The 12,819-nt window shown below is 34.8% G+C and overlaps 1 protein-coding gene across 3 annotated transcripts in view; it reads right to left on the bottom strand.

Annotated features, from left to right (window-relative positions):
• edil3a (EGF-like repeats and discoidin I-like domains 3a) overlaps window positions 1–12,819 on the bottom strand; it is a 244,382-nt gene that overhangs the window by 9,292 nt on the left and 222,271 nt on the right. For all 3 annotated transcript variants that reach the window (XM_055200158.2, XM_055200157.2, XM_055200159.2), the window contains one exon: window positions 7,579–7,734. In XM_055200158.2, the coding sequence (XP_055056133.2) occupies window positions 7,579–7,734 (156 nt within the window). The remainder of the gene's footprint in view (window positions 1–7,578; window positions 7,735–12,819) is intronic.

Genomic DNA, 12,819 nt, shown 5'->3' with positions numbered 1-12,819 from the left:
TTTTTTTACTTCCCTTCTATACATTAATGCTTTGTTTTGGGAGATCTGAAGTACTTTTGTACCTGTTTAGCACTCAATTCATCAACTACACCATTAGCTTACCTGTAAAATATAATGTTTTATAAAATAAAACACATAAATTATTATCTAAATTTGATTTAAATTGTTTTTAGATATTGATCAATATGTTATGTGTTGGATTTGGCCATTTGGTGTTTAAGAAAAAAAAAACATTTTTTACAGTTTAGGAAATAAATAATTTCGACCAGCAGATGCCCATAGAGACCCATTCATTTTACTGGATGTGGCCAACTGCTCAAATTACTAGTTTAGTGACAGATTTTGTGAATTCATGTTATTAGAAAGGACATAAAAATAAATATTATTTCAAATAGTAGATTTTTTTGTAGTTTTTGATGCATTTTGAAATGTCTGTTTTTACAAAATGCCACAGAAATTTGACTGAATGTAAGTGTGTGTGTGTGTGTGCGCGCATGTGTGTGTGTGTGTGTGAGTCTGTGTTTGTGTGTGCGTGCGTGCGTGCGTGCGTGTGTGTGTGTGTGTGTGTGTGTGTGCGCGCATACACCTGTGTGAGCATTTTACATCATTGTTTGGCATCTGTGGCAGATTTTTGGCAAATTCTGTAAAAAATGCTCTCTGTGGCAGTCATACCTTTGTGTGTTTGTGTGTGTGTGTGATTGAGCATGTCTTTTCTATATTGCATTTGTGCTCTAGTACCAAGTCTACCTTTCTGTGTTAAAAGTTTTAGATTTATTCTGGATGCATTGATTTTTTTTGACAAATAAAAAAACATTTTTGTATTTCCCATTCATTTTCAATTGGGGTCATTTTTATCCCCAAGAAACTATTTAAGTAACATTTTTTACACCTCTTTAGAACGACCGAATCAAGCCCAGTTTTTTATATGAATCTTGACGGATAATCTGGAAAAGTCACAAAATCTAATTCCACTGAGATGAAGGGAACCATGTTTTTTAACTAAAGAAAAGTGGCTTGGGGGTAAGATTGACTAAAAGGGTCTTATTAGGGTTAAAGTCAAAACTGAAATGTGTTCTCAGTTTGACATACCACAGAAAAATGCGTTATTAACCACCCAACCAAATTTGAATGATGGAAAAAACGGCAAGTACATAAATAATTATTGAAAAAAATTGGTTGCATTCTCTGCTCTAGATAGTGAAAAACTGTTCTCCTGACGTACTTTAAGACTCACTGTCATTGCGTTTTGTGTGTGGAAGGTGCTCAATAGAAATAAATCTGTAAAAGTATTTGTTTTGAAACTTCTTATATAACAGGAGTCCTTCTTTTAAAACACTTTATTAATTGCAAACATTATTTATAGAGCTAAAGATGCAGAACAAGCAGCATCTCCTATGTGTGCATGACGTTACTCTTTACGTGCCAAGGTTGCTAAAGATTGGCACCTTTTCTCGGAACAATCAAGTGGATTTTCAGTAATGGAAAGAATGAATCCGTGTTGAAAGTGGAATCCCTATGACTGCAAGTCAATATCCTGGGCAGAAAAAGCTATCCAAGCTAATGCAGCCATGGTTCCAGAACTCATCTCACCTAAAGACAGTAAATGGTGGCTTGCAGTGTATTCAATTTCATGTTCAAGTCCCATCATCCTCAGAACCCTATTGCCAACAGCCAGAAAAATAGAACTCAAGGCTGTCATTAGACCAGGTCCAAATTTGAAAGGCAGAAAAAAGACACGTAATATTGCATTTCTGAGTTAAAAGCAGCCTTGGATGTGAAGAACGAGTCAGAAAAAAAGCATCTCATAACTATTGAGCCATAAATATAAGACCTGGGGACCTAAACGTGAAAAGAAAATCTGTTCTGTAACCTCCTCTTTGGTCAGATACATATTGCAGATGGTACAATGGCTTTCTCAAAATACTCTGGATTTAATGTACCTCACCTAATAAATAATGTGTGCAGTATGTGAAAGTAGAACAATTCATTGTTGTTACTATTACTTCAAGGTCACTTTGAGAGTAGAAATGGATGAAAAACCTGTATATTAGCAAACAGGTTAGAAAGGCCTGTTTGTTGATATCTACAGTATATTGAGTCTTTACGTGTATCAATACAGACATTTAGAGGAGCACCTTTAAAATTCAGAAAGTGCTTTCCTTTAATACATTTCCACTAATAAAGTTGGTGCCCTTTCTGGTTGACTAAGCCATACTTAAACTTCCTGCTCAGTGGATGAAAATAGAGTTACACTTTTCCCCTCCAATCTGTTCTGGTCTGTGCCTCCTATTTGACCCATTGAGCAATGTTTCCACAGTATTGATTTCTGCAATGAGAACATCAAGGGCGCATACTTCCAAAAAAAGCAAGGAGGGATTTATACCTTTCCTGCCGGTAAGTCATGGTTTGAAACCGATTGGGAGGCCATGTCAAGGCATATATTTGATTTTCATCAGTCATGCACTGTGTATATATTTATATATTCCCATTACATTAATTAAATTGCATCTTTTTTCAACATTCATTGAAAAGGAATAGTTCACCCTGTAATCAAGCAGGAAACGAAAGCACCATTGACTTCCATACAGTAAGAAAAAATACTATGGAAGTCAATGGTGCTCAAAAACGGTTTGGTTACACACATTGCTTAAAATATCTTGCTTTGTGTTCCTGATTTTGCCAAGTGGTTGATGTCCTCAGGGCAACATTATGCTGACCATGGGAACATTTCAATCAACCAATCAGATTTCAGAAATAAGTTCAAGTTCAAGTTTACAACCTGTATTAGCTGCTTCTAGACCACTCATCATTTCCCTCTCATTTTAGGGTTCAATTATGGTTATGTTTGGTTTAGGTTTTATTTACAAAAATGCTGTCCTTGGGTCAACACAATATGTTGCCATGAGTACATCAAGCACTTCTTAGCACTTCAAGCATTGTAACAACATGAAGGTGAGTAAATGACCTCTGTTGATTTCAACATCTTCTCAGTCTACAAACTGTGGCTCATCAAACTACCATATTAATGTTTACAACACAATCAAACTAGCATCAAAACCACAGTAGCATGGACCACCGTGCTTACGGCTCCCTTGAGTAGTCACCAAGTGGAATTTAAATGCATGCTTGAATGGGAGATCCATTGGTAGTTGATCTTGGAACATGGTCTTATTTACTGCTATCTAATGTGCTATTGACCCCTGGCACAAGGAGGGAATACTTCTATTCACAGGCTAATTAACCCTTTGACACTGGCCTGGGGCTAATCAATTATAACGTGCCTGGCTGTTCTCATCCCGGTATCTTCTTTGATAAAAGCTACCAGAGAGCTGATGATTTCTGACAGAAAAGAAGTAAAAGTGTTTGTTTGGTTTTTAGAGTTGTTTGTGCCGAAATTATAGGGTAAGCGAGCATAATGTTGTGTGTTAAGAAAATGGCTTGTTGCTAAATTGAGGGAAGTCCCTTGTGGCTAAAACCACTTCAAGTGAAATGTGGAGAATCTGGACTTTTCTCTGGTCAAAGCTAGAGAAAGAATATCTATTTTTATAAGCAAACCTGAGAAACACACTGCAAATAACTATCAGCATAAACATTGCCGCTTAATATGTGTGTGTGTGTGTGTGTGTGTGTGTGTGTGTGTGTGTGTGTGTGTTCTGTAAAATAATAAATTTACTATTCGGTTGTTCACGGGAGTGACAAACACATTTTGCAACCAAATTCACTCTCTAGAAACACAGGTAGTGACAAGTGTTTTTACATTAAAGTGCTGAAATTCAATTTGATGGGACACAGAAAACATCCTGAAATTTGTGTCTTGTAATATACACTTGTCTCTGTAACAGCATTAGACTATGTGAAATGCAAACATAAAATAAAGTCTCTTTTCAGCCAATCAGAAGACTTGTAGTTCAATTTTCCTGTCAGTAATTTTGAATGTTCATAGAGTAGACCATAAACTGTATATTGGAATTTAAGAAGGTCATTATGTAAAATTATGTGAATGATCAAAAAGAAAATAGGAGATATCCACACACTGTTACATTCATTTTTGTTCGTTAAAAATAAACAAGCAACATTTTGTATCTTGTGGTTTTGCTACCAAAGCTTTGACAAGAATAAACAACTAGTAGTTAATGCAGAGATGCACTATCTTTTTGGAAACTAACTGCAGCGTGTCTTCCATCTCCAGGTGTGGAACAAATTACAGAGATGGTAATGGGTATCTTGACTTTGACAGTTCTTGACAGCTACTGTAGTAGTTGTTGTTCCCACCAACCTCACAGTTTAGAGTTAACCCATATATTGCAGTTGAGAGAAAGCACACAGTGTAAAACCAGGATTTTAAAGAGCATAAATAAAATACACCACCTTTTTTGTTTTTGCCCTAATATTTATCCAGCTTCGTAAAAAGTAAAGCGAGTTTGTTACTATTATAATGTTTTTTTTATCCATCAGCCCATAATGAAACAAGCTGTACATTTAGGTATGAGCTTATACACATATGCACAGAGCCGTTGCTGTGATAGTTTGCTGGCACTATAGCACAACATGTACTGCAAACACTGAAGTGTAGTAGGAAGTGACATCAACCCTCCTATTATGTTTGGGGTCAAATATCTGAAAAATATGCTAATTGTATCTACTTTTTGACTTTTCCTTGATACTTTTTGACTTGAAGTTACTTTTATTCAATTTGGATAAAAGTGTCTGCCAGAATGTACATAAAGTACACACAGTGTTCCTGTAAAACTGATATAATGAGTGTTTTAACTATTAATATTTGAAAAACTAGCAAAACTGTTCTCAAATAAAATAAAATGTTATATATTATTTTCATTACTACTTTTTAAACTAAATATACACTAAATTTATGTGATACAAACAATACGTTTTCATAGAAATTAATCTATTAAATATACAATTTATGTATATAAAATATATGATAAAAAGTTATGTTTTTTCCAACAATTTTATTTTAAATTTGAAGTAATTGTTGTGTATATTAAACTATTATACCAAACATTAAAAACTATTATACCAAACAATAAAGTGTTGCTAAAATTAACAGGAGGGTTAAGTATAAGACAAACTACATTCAAATATACAGTAAGACATATTTTTGTATATATCTATTTTTACTATTTGTCATTTTCTCTTATATACAGTATGTCTTGACGAGAAATTTTAGACCAAATTTGCATATACACCAAACCTAATATATTAATTTATTTGTTTTATTCATCAGCATTAATGCTAGTTTAAACTCTCTTGTAGTTTAAATTCTTCTGTGCAATGCAATTTTGTATATATATATATATATATATATATATATATATATATATATATATATATATATATATATATATATATATATATATATATATATATATATATATATATATATTTCAAAGTCTTATTATGCATATTGTGATCTTCAATGCAAAATAAACATTCAATACACAAAGGGCTTAGTTTGCTTTAGTTTACTAAGTTTGGACATTAAACCTGGCAGCAAATATTAAATATGTATGATTTGGGTCATTACCTTTTAAACATAACAGCATACCAAAAGCACCTCTTAAAGAGGATTTCATTGCTAAAAACAATGTTATTTTGTGTATGTGGTATAAAACAATGTGTTAGTGTGGTTTATGGTTAAAAAACATACATTTTTGTAGCTTCAGATTTTCCTCTCTTTCTGAAACGCACATATTTGAAAAGTTCTGTGTCCTTGATTGGCCAGCTAATCTGTAAGTTGTGATTGGCCTGAATACCTATGATGTCAGCCAGAAATGTGACGCTCCTTACCATGTTTGAAAGATTAGGTTATAATGCAATGCTGACAGGAGTTAACTTACAGGCTGTGAGTCTTAAGCGGGAGAAACCAACAGTTCATCTGCAATTTGGTTCATCAGCATAATTTGTATTAAGTGTATTTAAATGAAAGTGGATTATATTTAGGGTTTATTAAAGAGATGAAGAGATGAACAGACGGTTCTATTTTGATTTGAACACCCTACACAGAATGTATATTGTAATATTTCAGTATCAAATACTAGTGCAAATAGTAAGTGCTTCGTAAAACATGCCTTGTATGACATGGTTAAAGCTTAGAATATAAATCTGAATCTAAAAAAAAATACAAGGAAAGTGGGACATTTTCAAGAACACTAGGATGTAGGATTAGGTTTTGCAAATCTTTCCACTATCTGGGGGGCTATCTTTGACATTTCACATTTTCATCTGAAGATCCATGCTGCGCTTGGCTTGCCAGGGAGCTGATTATTTGCCAGCCAATACTCACCAGCTTTCTGCCCTTAACATGGCACATACACCCATCTTTTGGCAGTAGCCATATAACAAAGATTATCTCAGCACTAAAATTTGAGATGTAAAACAGGACTGTATTACATAAAAATGTCCTATGAAATATTCAGGTCACAAACAAGCCTACATATTTATAAGTGAAAAGTAACAATTTTGTAGGTACTGTAGGCTACTTTATGCTAATTCATGAAATATATTATATACAGTACTGTGCAAAATCTTAGGCCACCGCCACCAGACTTGTTGTCTATTTAAGATACATACAGAAAATACAGGGAAATATAAAATATAATAATAATTTTCAGGACTAAATGTCTTCTTTAGGCTTCGTCAGTGTTTAGTGTGACCTCTCTTGGCATTAAACACATATTAAGCGTTTTTGAGCAGAATGAAGTATAAAGACTAATTTCTTTAAAATTAGAAATTAGAAAGGATTTGATTTCATTTAGGTTTAAGAGGTCCTGCAGTTTCCTGCTATTGCTCAAGTGGAAGGGGAGTGTACCATAAAAACTTGACACATCAGTTTAACTTTTAATACAGTTTTTAATACTATATACACATTTACTGGATGTATTCTATTAAATAGACTGAGAAACAGTTATATATGATCATAAAATTGCAAAAACAACAAATCTAATTCTGGCATGGTGGTCTAAGACTTGCACAATACTGTATATAATATATGAAACGATGAATTGGACTCTATGCCAAAAGTATTTGCTATTTAAAAACAAGTATATCCAGAATTGTCTTTAAAATGTACAGAACACAGCTAAGAGCTCAAAATACTGAAAATAACAGCTTCAATGTGGGAGATTTGACAGGGCTGAAGCTCTTTCCAATGTATTGAAAGCTTGTAACCCACTGGAGTGTTGTGAACAAATGTTTTTGGCACACTCTTCACTTAGGCCTGTTAGACTGGACCGTTATCTGGGTACAGGAAGGCCATAAAGAGAGTAAGAGAGAGGTATCGTGGGACAGTCCTGACAGGAAATATACAGCCCTTTACCAGGAAAGAAGGCACTTTATTAATTTACTCCAGGATATAAACATGTCAATGGAAGCCAAATGTACAGCGTAGTGTTTAAAATGTGAAAAATATGTTGCAATGAATGTGAAAATAGGTTTAAACGTGATTAAAATCAACCTTGAGATAAAAGTGCCTTTGGTCAACATATGAAAGTTCTTTCTGTGCATCAACATTATGAGTTTTTGGCATGTGACAGGGACAGATAAGAAATCCTACAGTACCTTGTCCTTCTTCTGTTTTTCATCCTGATATATAAGCCATCTCTCGCCATCATTGCTGTAGGCCACCTTATAGGATCCAACAAACTGAACATGTCCAAAGTCTTTAGCCCCCTGGGTAATGACGCCTGTGATTTTAGTTGGCCGAAGCATATCAACCTAAAAAAAACAGAGTAAAAATCTGGGTAATGTTTGGGTAATTTTTTTGACTCCCCATACAGCCTATATCTCTCACCCTCATCTTCCGACAATAACATTTACAGATAATGCAAAGTTATTTGGTGGGTATCATTAATTATTCACAGCAAAGTAGGCAATAAGAAGTATGCTTTTATTTCAGCTCAGCAGAACTGCGTTGCATGCCCAGCAGTATGTGATGCAATTTGCATTTTGTTAATATTTTATACACTTTCATTTACTCAGACCCAAACAGTTATTTATGTTGCAAACTCTGAAAATTGTGAGATCTGCTTTGCAGCTTATTTGATTTGAAACATACATAAGATTATATTTACTAGATTTAACCATATGTTTGTGATGGCAAAATATCATTTTTAGATAGTATGGTTTTAAATAAGATTTAAAAAATCAGTTATCAGCGCGATTAAAAGGGACAAATACATCCAAACTACTGTACATGCTTGAAGTAGCAACATAGGGTTTGCCTCCACAAAGTCAAACAATGACAAAACCTCAGCGCACTAACCTCAGACTTGATGTTTGATGTTTGATGCTGCTCTTAATAGAATTATTTCTGCTTTCAACAATGCAATAAAGCATTATTGTGCTTCATAGTTGTCTTATCTATATATTATTTGTCTGCCTAAATTGCTTTCTCTGTATATAGATGTGGTTATTGCATTTTTTCTACTGTTCTATTTATCTTTTCCTTTGTTTCTTTTTATTGTTCCATGACTTATGCATCTGCACCAAGGTCAGTGGTGACATATTTGTTTTTACACTGTACTATGTTAGAGAGAATCGTAACCTTAAAATTATTTTTTTTAAATTAAACTCTATAAACATTGGTTTTAAAGGAATTATGACTGCAGACACTGTAAATATCGCTTCTCACATTCATCTTTATTTGTGGTAAATAAAACTCATTTTTTCATGGATCTCTTTAAAAACCCCGCTAGCTTCTTACTTATTTGAAAAACGCTGAGTTTCCATTGGAATCAATTGAAAACATGCACCAGCCGCAGGCATAAAAGCTTTGGTGTGTCCAGCCCCTTAGAGCTTTCCAATGATATATAGATGGTCAAGATTCTTGAAAATGTATAGATTAATTTGAATGGATATTAGAATTATGAATATATACAAATTGATATTCTTATGGGGTTAGTGACATTTAACAAGATGACTGTCACTACTAAATTTCTATCATGAAATGACGTTGAAATATTAAAACTACATTCCTAGAGCTTTCCAACAATATAAAGTTTATCAAGATTATTTCAGGTTTATAAAATATGTAATAATAAATATGTAACAACACATTGACCCGCCCGTTGGCCCGTGACATTTTAGGAAATTACACTTACTACGTCATTCTGTTTGGAAAACGATGATGAAATATGAAAACTACATGCTTAGTGTTATGGTGTGTGTAGATGGAGGAAGGTGAAGATGACGGGAGTAACCAAACATATAACTTTTAATGAAATAATAAGTAAATACAATACACCAAACATATTTTCACAAATACACAATGAGAATGGACACTGACAGGCAAATGCAACAGACATAAAGAGTAACTAAACCCTAAAACCAACTTATTTTAGTTAATGATCTATAGACCCTTTTACAGCCCACGTTATCAAATAGCCTGCATGCGCATTTTGGCAACAGAAGTGGTGTTATCCCCCATTGTTCTAATGTGTTAGCAACTCAGAAAGTTTATCAAAATGGTTTCCCAGCATCAAAATGTCTGGTTGTTGCGTTTGGTTGCACTAATATAATATACTAATATACATATGTATCTGGCCAATTTATATTTGGGCATCTGCTAACGTCTTCTACTCACTCCACTATAGTACACGGATCTGGTAACTGTGTTGAAAAGGTTGATAAGTCAACTTTTAAAAATAACTTTCTCTGGCTGTGCTTCACTGCTGATTCTTGCCATACTTCCGTTGCCAAACTGTGCACGCATACATTGCCACGTCATTATTGTGTACAAACAGTAAAAGGGTCTATAAGAATCGGGCTTTGTTAGTGCTGTTTTTAAAAGTACTTTTTTTTTTGTCATTTGGGTATAAAGTGTTTCAATGCTACAATATATGATGTAAAAACGTCTGCCCTCTTGAGGTTGAACGGTGGCTACTGCAGTTGAATTTTCCTGTTGGATGTTGCGGTACTGCGTGATGTAAGCGGTACGACCCTACGTAAGCAGGTTCAAGCTCACCACGCCCTTATTACGATCTCACCACACCCTTGGTACAAGCTCAGTTCGTCCCCTTAATCTTCGTTGGGGCCTGCCATTTTTCTTGCAATTTTCAAATATTGCCTGTGGGTGGAGTCAGGCTCTGACCAGAGGTTTAGTTACTCTATAAAAAGACCTCTTCAAGGTTTGTAAACATTGAATGACTATCGGGTGCGCACGCAGCATGGGGTCAAACTGTTCATACCATCCAGGCTTTATAATTTAATCTAACAGGGCTGAAAAATGATGACTTACCTGAAGTGAGCACTACAAACACAAGCCTCTTTGATATTTGCATTGTTCCAGTCTGCATGTTAATTGCTTGCAGCCGCAGATGTTTTATTTCTTTTTTTTTTTGAGATTCTGCATGAATCGCGAAAACTTAACGGAAGACCTGGTGCGATTTTCACAGCCCACGAGGTAAGTAGGCATTTTTGACGATACCGAATAATACACAACTCAATCTGCTGTAATGGCTTTTCTGACCCCGACATGCGCAGTGGGAACCGCCTGTGACGTGAACCGTGAAAGGGTCCATAGTGACGGAGGGTAATGAGTGGCAGGTGTGGATGATTACAAATACAAATCAAGTAAGGGAGAGTGAAGGATGATGGGAAATGGAGTCCAAATGACAATGACAGGGAAACAGAATGGTACTGTAACACTTAGAGCTTTCCAATTATATATATATATATTTTTAGTGTAGGTTTAGACTAAGAAATTATTGTTTTAAATATGTAATGCCAAACACACTAAACGTGGGACAGTGGCATTTAATTAAGGACCAATGTTGTAGCAGTTAAATGTTAGGGGTACAAAACATTTAACTGTACCTTTAAAGGTACACAATAGGTGCTTAAGGTAATGTAACCAAAAAGGAACATTGTATTATGATTTGTATACATGTAAAGGTACAAAACTGAACTTATGGGTACCACCCCAGCCACAGAAAATATATAGTTTTGTAAATTTTTTCTGACAGTGTGTCCAGTACTCTGACATAGTAAACATTGTTTGTTAAGCCCCAAAATAGTTATTTTGATATATCTTTAAAATGATCTATTAGTTGCTAAACAAAGTAGCAGGTTATCAGCTCAAATGACAATGATTGAGCTTCTCTAGGCACTGTTAAACAATCAGATTGTTTACACAGCATACCAGCTTTAAAGAAAACAAATTAAACAGGCCTTAAATAGCCATTCTGTTGAGATGGACTAATTAAATTTTCTGTGTTGAAGACTCACATTTAATTTACAATCCCTTAAATTCTCTCACTCGCTTTTCTGCTTCCTGTTGAGCTCTATATAAATGTGCATGTATGGGTGAAAACCTGGAGCATTTGTGCAAGAACATACAACATCCAGTAAAGTGGTCAGCAGTGCCTATCCTGTGCAGACAACAGCAGATGTGTTGAACGGTGGCGTCTTTTTTGAGTTTGCACGATGCTAAACTCGTCACAACATGTATGTAACCCGTCATGTATGTGGCTCGTCATGTCAAAATATGTGTTCGGCGTGTCATGTGAACATAATGTGCATCACGCATCATTTCATTATGTGCCTGCTGCAGATGCATCGAAGGGGTTCAAGATAATAGAGACGCTTATGTTTGCCAGATAATTGCTTAATCTCATGTGTAATCGGAGTTTACTATTACGTTTTTGAACGTGAGCATCTCTTTTATCATAAAACCTTTCGATGCGTGAGCAGCAGGCAGGTTTTTTGACAAGATGTACGATTCACATGGTGCAACAAACCGTATTTTGACATGACGAGCAACACACATGCGCCACTGGTGTAGAATTGTTTTTTCGTAGTAAATCTCAGTAAATACATAATGTTCTCATTTCTTGGCCTTGGGATGGATGCACCAGTTTTATACACAAAGTACTGAATATTTCAGCAATTCTCTCTGTGGTCCACTTCAGTGGAATTAAATGGCTCTCCAAAGTCTTTTGTGATAAGCTAGTGAACAAGGTGGCACTACATTAGCAAGGTTTTAGGAAACTTGTGTGCATTATGGCTTTTATTAAAGTGCAGTTGTTGGGAAATCCTACTGTTTATGCAGACTGTTAGTTAACAAGTTATAAAACAGGTTTTTTTTGGTGAAAATGAAACATAATCATGTAACATGACACAAGCAAGAGGTCTGTTGTACTGAGTATCAGCACAGCTGTGATTTAGCTGTGAAGAAATTCCAACCCAATGTCGAAAAAATGATAGCTTTCGTATCAATTTGTACAATCTGAATAGGGCAAAAATGTAAGATGATCAAAAATGCACAAATAAAAACCCCACCCTTATCCCGACGTAACACAGGGGCAAAAGCAGATTATACTAAAATAAACAAATGAGATTGTAGGTTTCAATTGTAAACCACCCAGTAAAGGTTACTGTACGCATTGCCTAGAAAATGTATTGGATATTCTGGTCAAAGCATTAATGCAAGTATTTTCTAAAAAAACAGTTCTAAACTGACTTTTATACACAATTTTATACACACATTTTGTCCATTTAAGATTCGCCAATTAAAATAAACAAAGCAGAATCGCAGAGAAAAGGACAGACAGGCAGCTTGTCTGTCTAACCACCTAAACACAGACAAATCAAAGTGACACACACAAAAAAAAAACATTGTTACAGTAAATATCAGCACTCTTGGAATGTTGCTTGGTAAATTAGATGACTGGCACTAGTTAACTGATAATCATTGGAATTACTCTTTACTAACTAACAGTCAGTTGTCATTTGGAACTGTTTTAAGTATTTCATTTATAATTGTTACAAATGTTTAATCATAATCACTGTCTGTGCCATCTA

The sequence above is a fragment of the Misgurnus anguillicaudatus genome, chromosome 22 (genome assembly GCF_027580225.2).
Source record: "Misgurnus anguillicaudatus chromosome 22, ASM2758022v2, whole genome shotgun sequence".
Lineage (NCBI taxonomy): Eukaryota > Metazoa > Chordata > Actinopteri > Cypriniformes > Cobitidae > Misgurnus > Misgurnus anguillicaudatus.
Note: the sequence above shows the minus strand (reverse complement) of the source record. Positions and strands in the feature narration are given on the sequence as shown.